General features: G+C 40.6%; 1 protein-coding gene and 1 pseudogene across 1 annotated transcript; both read left to right on the forward strand.

Moving 5' to 3' along the window:
- The first annotated feature begins 1,182 nt into the window (after positions 1–1,182).
- On the forward strand, positions 1,183–2,112 carry LOC140534197 (olfactory receptor 10P22-like; annotated as a pseudogene).
- Positions 2,113–13,794: 11,682 nt separating this feature from the next.
- Positions 13,795–14,932, forward strand: LOC140531420 (olfactory receptor 10P22-like). Its single transcript, XM_072650369.1, has one exon. It carries the CDS (start codon positions 14,003–14,005, stop codon positions 14,930–14,932), a length of 930 nt encoding a protein of 309 aa, XP_072506470.1. The 5' UTR covers positions 13,795–14,002.
- Positions 14,933–16,400: the final 1,468 nt, after the last annotated feature.

Raw genomic sequence — 16,400 nt, forward strand, 5'->3', positions numbered from 1 at the left:
CCATCTGGCTGTCAGGCCCCTAGCCAGGTTGTCCTGCATGAACTAAAAGATTAATATGGGGTTATGGCATCCTCCCTTTGCATCAAGAGAGGAAGGCTTGTTTGTTAATCAAATTCTGGCTGCTTCAGTCTGTATGAGTAGTAACTGCCTAATGGCTGAAGGGGGGAAAACTAGGTGATTTCCATTGTGACCTGTAGGGATGCATCTTGGGAATCTAGATCTCCTTAGAATCCTGCAAAGGCAACTACCTTGGAATCACTGCTTAACAATGGGTGTATATTTCTGCACCTCCATTTCTCCACAGGATTAAGATATTCCCTTCATCCTCTAATCGTTTTGGTGGAGTTGGGGTGAGAGAGATGAGATTGAGGTGTCTCCTGACCCAGATCTCTGTACCTACTTTGTAGGGAACTCAGAGAGTAGAAGGTGCTGGGTAGCTACTGTTTACTTTCCTTAAGAAAGTCAGGGCTAAGGGCAAAGTTTCCCTCCTCACTTCTTTTCTTTCCTCTAGACTACAGCTTGATCTCCCTTTCTCATGCTCTCCACTCTGGGGATCAGACTCCCCATCGCCTTTAGTTCAGGGATAGTAAACCACAGAATCACATGGGAATGGCTGCTTGTTGCTGTTACCTCTAATAGGGGCTCTGGGAGGGACACCCATGGGTGATGGAGATCATATCTGAAGGTTAAAGTTTCCCAGTTTCTTTCTCTTTGTCTTCTATGTTTCACTCTCTCTGCCTCAATGTTCCTCTGCTCTCTCCATTCTCTCTGTTCTCTCTCCCTCTTTTTCTATTCTCTCTCTTCTCTCCACATACAATTTTCCTGTATCTGCCTATATCTATTCACATTGTCAGTTACCTTTAAAACTCAAAGACTGAGGTTTCAGCCCGTAGAACAAGGGCTTTGTGAGATGGAAGGGACCACACTGATGTTATATACAGCAGCCTGTTTCCAGGCTCGATTTTGCATTTTACTTCTGATAAGTTAAAAAAAATTTTAAAAATTTATAGTTTTCTCAGAAAGGACATTCTAGTATCCTACTGCTCATCCATCACAATCTCCACCCTTGGGAAGTTATTGTCTTCTCTAATCTGGATCTCTCTTATTGAAGCAGCTTGTTTTTTTCTTTGGGACTATTAACTACTCTCCCTTGGTCCAGTTCCAAGATGCAGATTTAGAGACATGGATGATGCTAATGGGTCAGCAGTGACTTAGTTCATTTTGTTGAGATTCTCATATTTGGGGGACTACCAGAGTGCCCTCTTTTGGGGAGTGCTCTTTGTTTACTTGGTCATCTTGCTGGGCAACTCCCTGATCATCACCCTTACCCTGCTTGACTCAGCCCTGAACACTCCCATGTACTTTTTCCTTCAACACCTCTCTATGATAGAGATCCTCTACACCACAACTGTTGTACCTAGGATGCTGACTGACCTCCTCTGCTCTCATCCTGCCATGTCTCCTGCCAGCTGCTTCACTCAGATGTATTTCTTTGCTCTCTTCGGCAGTGCTGAATGCTGCCTGCTCACTGTCATGGCCTACGACTGTTATGCTGCCATTTGTCAGCCCCTGCATTATGCCATGTTGATGAATCGGCAGGTATGTGTGGGTATGTTAGCTGCTTCCTATCTAATGGGCATTATAACAGGCATCACTGGCTCCATATTCATCTTTATCCTACCCTTTCATGGCAGTAACATTGTTCACCATTTCCTATGTGACAATTTAACTGTTTTGAGACTGGCAAGTGGAAACACGTTCTGGGGAGAGGTTGCTAATTTTGTTCTCACCCTAGTCTTTATTATGACTCCCTTTGCTCTGATTGTGTTTTCCTATGTTCGAATTCTCAATACCATCCTTGGGGTAATCTCTGCTCAGGGCCGCCAAAAAGTCTTGTCTACCTGCTCTTCCCTCTTACTGGTTGTCACACTCTTCTTTGGGACTGGGACCATTGCCTACATGAAATGAGGAGCCCATGCTACTCAGGATATGGACCAAATCCTCTCCCTTTTTTACACAGTTGTAACTCCCATGCTCAACCCTTTTATCTATACCCTGAGGAACAAGGAGGTGATGGGAGCCTTAAGGCACAAGGTAACCAAACATCTTTGAAGTCCTTTCCTGGTCTAGTGGTTTGCTTGGCTTCCTTTTTTGATGAGTTGAGAGATGTTTCCTGATCTTTAAATAAAAAAAAAATAAGTATACTTTTCAAATACCAAACATTTTTATTTGTTCTTCCACCCCTTGACCCCATTCCTGTCCTCCACTAAAGGAAAAGAAAACACAAAATCCTTGTTACAATCTATATAGTCAAGGAAAACAAATTCCGAAATCAATTTTGCCCCAAAGTGAGTCTCCTTCTGCATATTTAGCATTTTTCACCACCATGACCTAATCTTTTATACAGGAGGGAGATTCCTGGAGGATTATGACTGAGATGGGCCTGGTCTTTCAGAAGGACTTCTTCCTTTTGTGAAGGTCCCAGGAATCTGTCAGCTTTCATCTAAGATCGTGATCTGGTAGCTGTTTTCAGGTTTGTGCTTCAAGCGAAGGCTAAATGACTACTTTAGAGGGATATTCAGGTATAGGTTGGACTAGAGGGACTAGGAAGTATTTGTCTGCAGGACATAAACATGTATGTTGAAGTCTCCAAGTAAGGGCAGTGGTTGGGGTGGAAGAGTCTGTGAGCTGGACACTGACCTCCTTAAAGTTGCTTTTAGCAGAGATTCTGTGATTTAAATTCTGTGGTATTTTTTGGGAGTGTTGAGTATATAAGTATGTGTTGAGTTTTGTGCTGCAGTTTGAGAGGGATTCACATGAATTAAGGGACACAATGTGAATAGTTTAGTGTGAGTATGAAATGCCAGCTTTGACATACCTTAGACCCTAGGGCTTGGGACTCCTCTTTGCACTAGAACCTTGAAATAGAGGCATGGTCTTCCTCTGTGGTAAGGCATTCTGTTGGCTAAGTCCAATGCCACTACTTTGATGGTCAACTATCAGAGAATAAACTTTATAAAAGTTTACCAGTGGCAGGGAGTACTCACATCAGTTCAAGAAGTTTTCATTAAGAGCCTACTATGTGTAAGACATTGTACAAGGGGCTAAAGACACAGAGACACAGATATACCAAGGTCACCTTTAAAGAATGTAGATTTTACTGGAGGAGGTGCAGAATTTGGCTTGATCTAAATTAGGAGCTAAGATTGCACTTGTTTATGGCTACTTCTGTCCAAATCCTCTGATTTCCATTGTCACTATGAAATGAATATTCCCTGTGCAGAAATGTCCTTTTGCAATTGTTAACTCCATGAGGTTTGAGTCCTACTCTGAACTTGGATGGATTTACAGATTGCGTCTGGCTCCCTTGGTTCTAGCATCAGCAGATCTGACCTAAACTCTACTTCTACCTTGCTTTGCCCTATTTAAAGAGATCACCTTACTGAGATTCTGGTGGTAGTTATTTACTGACCCCTCAGATCATATGTCAGTCTCACAGACTTCATCTCTTTTTGGAAGCACTTGGGGGTTAAGTCAATTGCCTGGGATAAGACAGTTAGTGTCTAAGAACGCAGCTGAACTCAGGTCCTCCTGCTTCTATGGTCTATTCTCTATCCACTGTACCACCTAGCTTCCCCGTCTGCATACTTCAACATGCCTGTTTGTATCCCTCAACACTCTCATTTACTATTTTATTGACTCCTCAAGAACTATGACTTGACCTTCTTTCTATATCTCTTTCTCTCCCTCAGAGGGTAGTCACTTGTCCTTTGATTTCATCATCATTCACAAATTCATCTGTACAAACCAGAAAGCCAAAATTTTCCTATGTTCCATTAACCTTTGGCATTTGCATCTCTTCCTGTCTCACACCAATTTTAAATTTATTCTTTGTTTTCAGGCCAGTTCTCAGGTCATTTCAATCTTCACTGCTGTCATAGTTCATTACTAGTGGCGTACCTTTGGATTGTCCCTTCACAGACAAGCTCTTGTTAAGCTGTTCCATTTTATGATTTCTCTACCCTTAAATCTCTTACACTGCTCTCCTCTCAACATTTATGCCATTCTAATCCCCATGTTTGGATTTCCCCCATTATTTACCTCCACTCCTTACATACAGCTGACAAAATCACAGAACTCTGTTGAATAGGTTTACTTTAAACGTGGCAATTTGATGGAACAGTGGATAGAACTCTGGGCCTGGAGTCAGCAATTCATCAAGATCTAAATTCAAGTGTGATCTCAGACACCTGCTGGGGGATGATCTAGACCAAGTCACTATACTTTTCAGTAAACAGTTTGTTTCCTCATGTGTGAAAGGTAGATTACATTAGCACCTACCTCTCAGGGTTGTTGTGAGGTAATAATTGTAAAGTGATCAGCACTGTTCTTGGCCCAATGTAAGCACTATATAAATGTCTGTTATCAATATTATCAATTATCAATATCCTGGCTCGATCCTATGGCTGCCTAGTTATCTTTTTACTCTTCCCTGATTCATTCCCTGGTGCACTTTTTTAAGCCAAGTCTTTTCTTATTTCTTCCAGTCACTAATGTCACCCTTCCCTCTCCTTCTAAACAGAAGATTTTGCTTCATAGTTTATGAGTTAAGGTTAGTATGATGAGCTCCCTTTGCTCCTCAATTCCTGATCTCAAATACCCTTAACATCATCTTTCCTTCTTCCCTTCTTTGCTGCCGTTTCAGGCAAAGGTGATTTTTGCTAATGCTAACTCTGCTCTGTGTGCCCGTGATCACATCCCCTCCAATCTCAAATGGGAGCTTGTACTTTTTGATTATACTTTCTCTCTAATCTTCAAATTCTTTTGATCTAGTTTCCTTGCTGCATTCAAGGATGCTTAGAACACCTTCCCCTTTAAGAAACTTTCACTTGATTGTGGCATCTTTTCATACTACAATAGCATGTCTCCTCTGCCTTTGATTAACTCCTAGGAAACGCTTTTTTTCCTGTACTTGCTCATAGCCTCAGTTTTTTTTTAAAGAAACTTTTTTTTTTTTTGTCATTTTACATTGCACCTTGACAAAAATAAAATCTCCGCAGAAAACCCCTCCCCACTTTTCAGTTACTGAGCTGTTATCCGTAGCTCCCATAAGGCTAGGAGGTCCGCCCCACCCCGGAGGGACAGGGAAGAGGCAGGTGAGGGCGGCGGGAGCTTGGTCTCTGGAGGCGTGTGGGCGCCCGGCCGCAGTGGGGCCGCAGCTCTCGGCCCCGTCCAAACTCCGGCAGCCCGACCTGTGTCTCCGTTATTCCTCTGAAACTGCATTCTCCAAGGACCCCGGTGTGTCTCGACGGCTAACGCCCAGTCTCCATCTTCCTCTTCCCTCTCCTCTCAGCAGTTCTGGATACAGCTGACCACGCCCTCCTGTACACTAGGCTCTCCTGGAGTACCTAGTGTGCTTGGGGAGTCTTCTCAGTGTCTTTTGTCATCATTCACACCTCTGCCCCAGCCATGGGCACCCCTGAGGCATCTGTCCCAGGCCTGCCCTCTCTGGGGTGATGGTCGTAAACTCCCAAGAGATCAATGATCTTCTCTTCTCTGATGACTCTTCCTTCTGCTCTTGGACATCTGCATGTGAATGCCTCGGAAGCCCCAGAACACCAGTGCCAGAGTCCCAAATAGAACTCGTTTTGTATTCCTCTAAGCCCCCGTGTATTTGTTGAGGGCACCACTGTGCTTCTAGGTGTGAGTCATCTGACTCCTCGGAGTCATCCTTAGCTTTGCTCCACCTTGTGCCTCACGTCCAATCAGTCACCCAGTCTTGTTGATGTCTCCCCGACATGCCTTTCTCTCCTTACTTACATGACCATTACCCTAATTCAGACCAGCATCACCTCTTATGTGGACTGTCACAGTAATTATCTAATTAGTTTCCCTGTTTCCAGCCTGTCCTCATGTAACTACACCCTCTACGCAGCTGTTGCTAAGCTAATAGCTCTGACAACAGTTTCTTTTTCTTTTTCTGACAATTAGAATTAAGTGTCTTGCCCAGGTTCACAAAGGTATTAAGTATCTGAGGTGGGATTTGAAGTGAGGTCTTCCTGACTCCAGGGTGGCGCTCTATCCACTAGCTGATCTAGCTGCACCCAGGCACACGTTTGATCATGTCACTACTATGTTTAAGAGCCTTTGGTCTCTCCATTTTATTTCAAGAATAAAATACAAATACCTGTGTTTGGTATTAAAAGTCATTCACAATTTGGCTCAGTTTTTTTTTTTCTAGAATCAGTACACATTGCTCCTGAGCATGGACTCTATGTTACAGCCAACCAGGCCTATCTGCTTCTCCCCAAACATTATAGTACAACCACTACTTTTCTGTCTCTTTACAGACTGTTTTCTTTGCTTGGAGTGTACTCCTTCCTCACTTCTCTTAGAATCCTTAGCTCTCTACATTACACTCTAGCTTGAATGTAATGATGTCCTACATGAAATCTGTACCAGTCTCTCCCTCCTCCCAGTCATTAATATCATCCCCTTGAAATTCCCTTTTATTTCCTCATCTGTGTACTTGCTATCTTACCACAGAAGAATGTAAGAACCTTAAAGATAGAGACTGTTTCCTTTTTGTTTTCATATGTTTAATTCTTAACACAGTTACTGGCACATAGTAGCACTAAATAGATACTTAATTTAATTATTCTTTCTCCTTTGGATAAGTGTGCTATGCCTACCAACTTGATCCTTGACTTGGGATGCCCTTTGATCTGCTGTCCAGAGAGCACTGAATACAGCTCTGTCTCTTCAAGTAAGGCCAGGTATTGATGAAGATTAACTTGGAACATGTAGTTCCAGTTACTACATGTGCATAGACATGAATCACAGAGTTAGTAAAGGTAACCAGATGACCTGATGATACAGCCCACATGTACAAACATTGGGCAGCTTTTGTCACACCATGAAATTCATGGAGAGAAATATGTTGTTTGATGTCAATAACTGTTATGAGCATTTTGTAAGCATCTACCTTGTGCTGGGTGATTTCCAGATATTATTGGGGGAATCCTGAATTGTGAATAGTTGTCAAGGCTCAGAAAGGAGATCACACGAAAGACAAGAACCTTAGTCCTTTCTCTCTGCTTTGAATTGAGTACAGTGAGTGTAAAAGTGGGCATGAGCTTAAAATCAAGGAAGAGTTTTATGATAAGAAGGTTAATTCTTTCCACAAGTTGACTGTAATTCCCCCTTGCATACTTATTACACATTTCATTTTTTCCTCCCAACATGTTCCAGTTAAACTGACTTTTCTCGAGATCTATTCCCATGTTGCAATGCCCTTTGTCTTTATCTTCATCTTTTCGAATTTCTCGTTTCCTTCCAAACTCAGTTTCAGTCCCATTTCCCACATCATCTATTTGCTGATCTTTCCACCTGCTAGTGCCTTTGCCATGGCCCACCAAATTAACTTCTATTTTTTTAATATACACATATATTCTATCTCCCTATAGAAATATAACCTCTTTATTGACAGGATTGTGTCATATTTTATCTTTGTATCCCCAGCAACTGCTACAGTGTCTGGCATGTAGTAAGTGATCAATAATTTCTTGGTACTTCATGTAAACACAGCCTCTTGAAAGGTGCAGAGGATCCAACTCTCCTACCTTTAATTCAGTAATGATGTAACAAAAGCACAAGATCAAGCTATAACACCCAATCACAAGTGATCCTTCAGTAAGCTGAGTCATGCATTCCGGAGTTAAACAGAAAAATGAACAGAAGCTAAGAACCCTGGAAGAGGAAACAGTTCAAAATTCTCATTTCAGGGAAATTCCAGAATTGTCTTGACTGGGAAAACTCCAGAAGTTGAATGAATCAGTAGTAGGAGCAGAGTTGTCCCCAGATGGCAGAGAAGAAGCAGCATATTGACCTTAGAAGTTTCAGAGGGGAGAGAAGACCACCTAGTGTCCTCATCAGGAAAAGTCGCCCACAGAGCTTTGACCTCATGTTGTGACTGAAAGAGGAAGTGGTCTAAGGAAGTGGAAAAAAAGGAGGAAAAGAATATATATTAGGAAAAAATGAGGAGATAATTGAGGGAATGTGTGATAAAGAGTATAAATGTGGAGGAAGGGATGAGGGAATGTGTAATGTGAACCTCACTTTCATCTGAACTTGATAAAAGAAGGTTTAACTCAGTTTCTCTGTCTCTGACTTGGTCTCTCATTCACTCACTCACACTTCCCCCCACCCCAGAGGTTTTTTTATTCTTTTATGCAAGTGCATTAACCTCAGCAGAGAAATGTAGAGATAACAAAGGAATGGGTTGGTTTAGAGGAACTGTAGCGAATTCCTAAGCAAAACAAAATCTAGTGTGGCTGTGATGGATCATGAAGTGGAAATGAAGAGGAAAGAAAGAATGCTTCTCTTTTACCCAGGAACCCTAAATGTTTTCCCCTCAGAGGTTTTTCTTGGGGGGGGGGGATTAAAAGGGACTTCTCTTGAGTACTTACTTGAAGAGGCCTATTTGTTGAATGGGTATATCTTACTCAAAATAACACTGTGATAAGACCTAAGCCAGGGTCTCACATTACATCCTGGGCCATCTCCAGTTGTCCTGATGAATATCAGACCACTGGACCCAGATGACTCAGGAGAAGAAAGTCAGGCTGGTGACCTTATACTCCCTCACTCAATCAAAGTCAATCGCAAGTCATGTCATCATCTTGACATCATGGTTCTCTTCAAGAATGAAGGACAAACACAACAACATAGAGGTCTTTGCAGAGTTCTCAATTAGTTTAATTTCAATATTAATGTGTCTCAGGGAATAAGGACACCAGAGGTGAATGAGTAATAGGTAGAAGAGGTAGTCTGTGGAGCAGTCAAAACAAACAACATTCATCAGTTAAGTTCAGTGTCTTACATGGGTGTGGTCTATGGCACTCCAAAATAATTACAATAACATCATCAAAGATCACTGATCATAGATCATCATAACAAATGTAATAATAAAAAGTTTGAAATATTATGAGAATTACTAAAAGATGACACAAAGACATGATGTGAGTCCATCGTGTTGGAAAAATGATGACATACTTGTAATGCATGGTTGCTGGAAGCCCTCAATTTATAAAAAATGCAATATTTGCAAAGTGTAGCTAAAAATAAGTACAACAAAATGAGGAATAGCTGAAATGATCATTGACAAAATAATGTAAAATTTGTAAAATGCTTTACTAACTTTAAAGTTTATATAAATGCTAGTTATTATTGATTACTCTTTCAAGGAGAAATTCTCACTATGCCTCTTTATACCTAGACAAACCAAAAGATAGTGACAAATAAAGACCTTAATAAAATTTTAGAAAAGTTCAACATGAAAACTCTTTTAATTTCTGAATTTGAATAGAAAGTTTCTCTCTCTGGGCAGTTAGTGCCATGGCAACTAGAACTACAAGATTGAAGTTCAAATGCTACCTCAGTCATGAACAGGCTTGTGTGGCTCTATCCAAATCACTTAATTTCTCGGCACCAGGTCTCTGATTTATACAATATGGATAATAAAAATGACAGCTATATTATACAGTAATTTTGCAGATTAAATGAAATAAAACCTGTAAATTGCTTTTCAAGCTTCAAAGCACTCTACTGCATGTTTTTCAGCTATACGCAATACATTTATAAAAATTGACCAAGTGTTAGGGCATTTAAACCTCACCAACAGATTCAGAAAAGCAGAAATATTAAACACTCCCTGTACTGAAGATGATGCAATAAAAATATATTCAATGAAGGGAATTTGGAGAAAGGATTAAAAATCAATTTAAGACTAAATTAATTCCAAAGAATTTATAGGTCAAAGAACAAATCATAGAACACTTGATAATTTCCTCAAAACAAATGGCAACAATAAGACCACAACATTTTTGTGATGTAGGCAAAGCAACCTTAGTGGAAAATATAAATCCCCAAACTCTTAATCTGGAGACTGAAAGATTGGAATAATGACATGGGCATGCCTCTAAAATAATCAGAAAAGCAACAAACCAAAAAACTCCAAGTAAAGAGTAAACTAGAAATCCTGAAAAGTCAAAGAAGGTATTAAGAAATTTGAAATGAAAACAGCAGCACCAGCTCATCAAATTGAAAAGTAAAAGCAGAAGCTGACATTATGAATTAACCAAACCAAATGGATTTGATTGAATGAAAAAGAGGAAAATCTAATTGTCAACATCACAATTAGAAAAACAGAACTCAGAAGAAATGCAGATAAAATAAAAGAAACTATAAGAAGCCTATTTTGGACAATTATACAGGAACAAGCCTGTTAACATTGATGAAATTAATGGATTTATCAAAAATAGAAAAGAAATGAATCCTTTCAGACACTTTCTATGATATAAATGTTGGCCTAATAATCAAACCAAAAAATGCAGCAAAGAGAAGGAAAACAATGCACCATTATCCTTAATGATTTTTAGACCAAAAATATTAAGTAATGTATTAGCAATGAGTTTACAGCAACAGAGTAATAAGATTGTACACTATGTCAAGGTTTTATTTGTATTAGAAATACTGTGTTCATTATATGTAAAATTATAAACACAGAAGACTATGTAAATAAATAAAAATTAGATAATTTTATTAATATAGCTGAAAATTTTTTTAACAAAAGAAATTCATTTCTATTAAAAATCCATGGACACTTTTTACGGCAACACTAATACTTGCACTGCTTGACTCACAGGTTGACTTGAAAAAAGTGCTTTGTTAACCTTAAAGTGACATATATATGTCTCTACATGTGTATGTGTCCCCACATATGTATAAAATGTACAATATATATTTTGGACATGCTGTGGGGATGAGGTTGACTAGATCACCGTTGATCAATTAAGTCTCCCTTACCCATAAGATGAGATTTCAGAATGTATGGAGCAATAAGTGAGACAGTGAGGTATTAAAATACATCCCATTCAGATTTTGGAAGGTTCCAGAGTGATGTATTTACTGTTTATAAGGGGTATGAAACTGGGGGTGACCTATTGGCTCATCTCCTTTGGATTTTGTTGGGTTTCTTCAAAGGAAGTCTGAAAAGGCATTCATACTTCTTTTCTCTTTTAGGAGGCTAGAAGAAATGCTTCAGTCACAAGAATAATCAAGGTCGTGAAAGGGAGACTTCTTTACTAATCCAGAGGAGAACTAGGTGGAAGAACCTAGGTCATGAGAGAGCATCAAAGCTCTCTGTGGAACCTGCATTGCCCATTTATATTCACTGTCCTTACCTTAGCTTTTATTCCTATACAGTTTTTTTTGGCAGTGGTGGTAGCTACAGCTGGCAGCTGTTGTGGCAGGAAATATATCAGTACTGCTTCTTTTGGTGGCATCCCCATCTTCCCTCTTATGCTGTATTCTGCTCCTTTTGCTCTCAGGTTACTTGTGCTCCAGCTTATAGTGGCTATGATTATCTCCAGGTTCCCAGCATAGCAGCTTAGCTGCCATGCCATCTATCTGCCAGACTCCTTGCCAGCTTGACCTGCATGAAAAGTTTTTAAACTCTGTTTCACATTTTTAAAATAATTCTTTTTTTAATTTTTATTTTAAATGTTTCTTTTATTTTTAATGTTCTACAATCACTACCATAAAACTTAGATTCCCCCCCCACACTTGCCCCCCACAACCCCCCTCCCTCCCCAAGACGGCATACAATTCTATATAGGATCTACACATACTTTCCTATTAAATGTGTTTTCACTGTAGTCAAGATGTGTAGACAAACTAAAATAAATGGAAGAAATTATATGACAAATTAAAACATAATACCCACACACACACACTAAAATGATCTGCTACATTCTGCAAACAAATTCCATAGTTCTTTCTCTGAATGTGGAAGGCATTTTACCTTAGAAGACCATTGGGAATTTTTTTTTAAGTTCTTGCATTGTTAGAAAGTTCCAAGTCTACCAGAAAAAAATTCTCGCACACTGTGGTCGTTGCTCTGCACAAAGTTCTCCTGGTTCTGCTCCTTTCATTCAGCATTAGATCATATAGGTCCTTCCAGGCCTCTCTGACATCTTCTTGTTCATCATTTCTTATGGCACAATAGTACTCCATTAGATTCATGTACCACAATTTATTCAGTCATTCCTCAATTGATGGGCATCCCCTTGATTTCCAGTTTTTGGAAACTACAAATGCTATAAATATTTTTGTACGTATGGGACCCTTTCCCATTTTTATGATCTCTTGGGGATACAGTCCTAGAAGTGATATTGCTGGGTCAAAGGGTATGCACATTTTTGTAGCCCTTTGGGCATAGTTCCAAATGGCTCCCCATAGTGGTTGGATGAGTTCACAGCTCCACCAACAATGAATTAGTGTTCCAACTCTCCCACATCCTCTCCAACATTTATCATTTTCTTGTTCTGTCATGTTTGCCAATCTTATAGGTGTGATGTGGTATCTCAGAGTTGTTTTGATTTGTATCTCTCTAATCAATAGTGATTTACAGCATTTTCTCATATAATTATAGGTATCTTTAATTTCTTTCTCTGAAAATTGCCTGTTTATATCCTTTATCTGTTTCACATTCTTAAGAGCAGTGTTGGGTTGTGGCTTCCTCCATTTGCATCAAGAGAGGACTTACTTGTCCATCAAATTCTGGCTGCTTCAGTCTGTGGGAGTGTTAACTGCCTAAAGGCTAAGTGAGGAAAACTAGGTCGTTTCCATCTTGACCAACAGACATGCATCTTGAAATTCCACATGTCTTTAGCATCCTGCAAGGCATCTACCTTAGACTCACTGGGCCACACTAGATGTGTATTTGCCTCTTTTTGGACCTCCATTTCTCCATAGACTTGAGATATTCACTCCATCTCTAATCTTTTTGGTGGAGTTGGTGTTACAGAGATAAGACTGAGGTGTCTCCTGATCCAGATCTCTGTAGCTACATTGTGAGGAGCTCAGGGAGCAGGAGGAGCTGCGTAACTACTGTTTACTTCTCCTTAGGAAGGTCAGGGCCTAAGGGCAAAGCTTGTCTTCTCATTTCCTTCTTTATTCTAGATTACAGTCTGATCTCTCTTGTTCCTGCTTCTCACTCTGAGGATCATGAGTCCCCATGGCCTTTGACTCAGGGAATGAACCACATGGGAATGACTGCTAGCAGCTGTTACCTCATAGGGGCTCTGGGACAGACACCCTTGGCTGATGGGGATCATATCTAAAGTTTAAAGCTCCCCTTCTTTTCTTTGTCTTCTGTGTTTCACTTTCTCTGACTCAAAGGGTTCCTCTGCTCTCTCCATTCTCTCTGTTTTCTCTCTCCTTTTCTGTTTTTTTTTTTCTGGCCCCTCCCCCTCATAATAATTTCTCTATACCTGTCTACATCTGTTCACATTGCCAGTTACCTTTAATGCTCAAAGACTGAGGTTTCTGCCCACAGAATTGAGGGCTTTGTGAGGTGGAAGGGACCATCCTGACGTTCTAGACAGCAACTTTCTTCCTGTCTCAATTCCATTTTACTTCTGATAAGTAAAAAAATACATTTATTGTTTTCTCAGAATATCTCACTACTTATCCATCACAATCCCCATAGTTGGAAAATTCTTGTCTTCTCTAGCTTGGATCTTCGTGTGTGCGTTTTTCCTTCATTGCCAAAGAAGACCATACCATCAGAGAAATAATGACATGACTTGCACTTGACTTTGTTTTGAGTGAGGGAGGGCTGTGCAGGTCACCAGCCTCACTTCTCCTCCAGAGCCATCTGAATACAGTGAATACATTCATCATGATGACTGGAGATGACCCAGGAGGAGGCATTTGGAGTTAAGTGACTTGCCCAAGGTCACACAGCTAGTGAGTGTCAAGTGTCTGAAGTGACATTTGAACTCAGGTCCTCCTGACTCCTGCACTGGTGCTCTATCCACTGCACCACCTAGCTGCCCACTAGCCTGGATCTTAATATAACAGTTTTTGTACTTCTTTCTTTTCCTGGGACTATTACTAACTCTCCCTTGGTTCTGTTGCCAGCTACCGATTTAGGGACATGGATGATGCTAATGGGACAGAGGTGACTGAGTTTATTTTGTTGGGATTCTCATATTTGGGGGCCTACCAGAGTGCCCTCTTTTGGGGAGTGCTCTTTGTCTACTTGGTCTCCTTGCTGGGCAACTCCCTGATCATAAGCCTTACCCTACTGGACCCAGCCCTGAGAACTCCCATGTATTTTTTCCTTCGACATCTCTCTATGACAGAGATTCTCTATACTACAAGTGTTGTGCCTAGGATGCTGATTGATCTCCTCTTCTCACATCCTGCCATGTCTCCTGCCAGCTGCTTCACTCAGATGTATTTCTTTGCCCTCTTTGGCGTTGCTGAATGCTGCCTGCTCACTGCCATGGCCTATGACCGTTATGCTGCCATTTGTCAGCCCCTGCATTATGCCATGCTGATGAATAGGCAGGTGTGTGTGGGTATGGTGGGTGCTTCCTATCTGATGGGCATCATCACAGGCACCACCCACTCCATATTCATCTTTACCTTGCCATATCATGATACTAACATTATTCATCACTTCTTTTGTGATGTTTTGCCTGTTTTGAGACTGGCAAGTGGAAACACATTCTGGGCGCAGGTTGGGATTCTTACTATCACTGTGCTCTTTATCATGACTCCCTTTGCTCTGATCCTGTTTTCCTATGTTCGAATTCTCATTGCCATCCTTGGGGTAGCCTCCACTCAGGGCCGCCAAAAAATCTTCTCTACTTGCTCTTCCCATCTAATGGTTGTCACACTCTTCTTTGGGACCGCCACCCTTGCCTACATGACACCAAGTGCCAATGCTACTCAGGACACAGACCAAATAATCTCCCTTTTTTACACAGTTGTAACCCCCATGCTCAACCCTTTCATCTATACCCTGAGGAACAAGGAGGTGATGGGAGCCCTGAGGCGCAAGGTAATCAAACACCTTTGAAGTCCTTGCCTGGTCCAGTGGTTTGCTTGGCTTCCTTTTTGGTGAGTTGAGAGATACTTGTCATTCTTTGGTTTTCCTTTAATTTTTATATTGTGAACTAATATACATTTATTGACCTTATACTCCCATGCTCCTGCCACCACTTTCTTGTAAAGGAAAAAGAAAATCCATACACACACATATACATGTATATGTGTGTGTAAATACATATATATATACATACACACACATACATAGTCAAAGAAAACTAATTCTTAAACCAATTTTGCCCCGAAGTCTGTCTCATCCTGCATATTTTGTGTTTATCACCACCATGACCTGATCTTTCCAAAGGGTGGTCGTAGTGGTGGGGCTAAAATCCTAGATATTTTCCACAGTAAGGAGATTTCTGAAGGATGATGACTGACATGGGCTTGGTCTTTCAGAAAGACATCCTTCCTTTTCTCAGGTCCCAGGAATCTCTGTCAGTTTTCATGTAAAATGCTGATCTGGTAGCTGTTTTCAGATTGGTGCTTCAAGTTGAGGCTGAATGATCACCTTTGGAAGGATACTCAGGTATGGGTTGGACTAGATGGACTAGGAAGTCGATGTCTGAAGGACATAAACATGTATATTTTGATGTCTCCAAGTAGAAGGGCAGTGGTTGAGGTGGAGGCGGCTGTGAGCTGGACACTGCCCTCCTTAAAGTTCTGTGATTTGGATTCTGTGTTATTACTGGGGGTGTTGAGTATATAAAAGTGTGCTGAGTCTAGTGCTGAAATTTGAGAGGGATTCACATGGATTAACCAACACAATATAAATGATTTAATGTGATTATGGTATACCAGCTTTGACACATATGAGACACCACTCCTTGAGGGCTTGGGGACCCTCCTTGAAGTAAAATCTTTAAATGGAGCCCTCCTCATCATGGTAAGGCATTCCATTGGCTGTGTTCAATGCCAGTAGCTACCTTGGTGGTCAGAACTATCACAAAGTAAGCTCTATATAAGTTTATCATAGTCAGGGAGCACTCACATCAGTTTAACAAGCATCCATTAAGTGCTTACTACGTGGAAGTCATTGTACAAGGGGCTGAGGATACTGAGACACAGATATAACAAGATCTCCTTTAAGGAGCTTGGATTTTACTGGAGGAAATACAGAATTTGCTTTGATCTAAATTAGGAGGTAAATCTTGTTTAGATTGTCCTTGTTTGTGGCTACTTCCCTCTAACTCCTCTGATTTCCGTCATTACTATGAAATGAATATTTGCTCCCCAGCTCTGTCCTTTTGCAACCATTAACTCCATGAAGTTCTGAATCCTGCTCTGAACTTGGATGGATCTATAGCCTGTGTCTAGCTCCCTTGGTTCTGGAATCAGAAGATCTGATTTAAACTCTATCTCTAACTGAATTTGTCCTATCTAAAAAGATCACCCTAATGAGATTCTGGTGGGTTGTCATTTTCTCACCCATCATATCATTT

Source organism: Notamacropus eugenii, chromosome 3 (assembly GCF_028372415.1).
Source record: "Notamacropus eugenii isolate mMacEug1 chromosome 3, mMacEug1.pri_v2, whole genome shotgun sequence".
In the NCBI taxonomy this organism is placed as follows: domain Eukaryota; kingdom Metazoa; phylum Chordata; class Mammalia; order Diprotodontia; family Macropodidae; genus Notamacropus; species Notamacropus eugenii.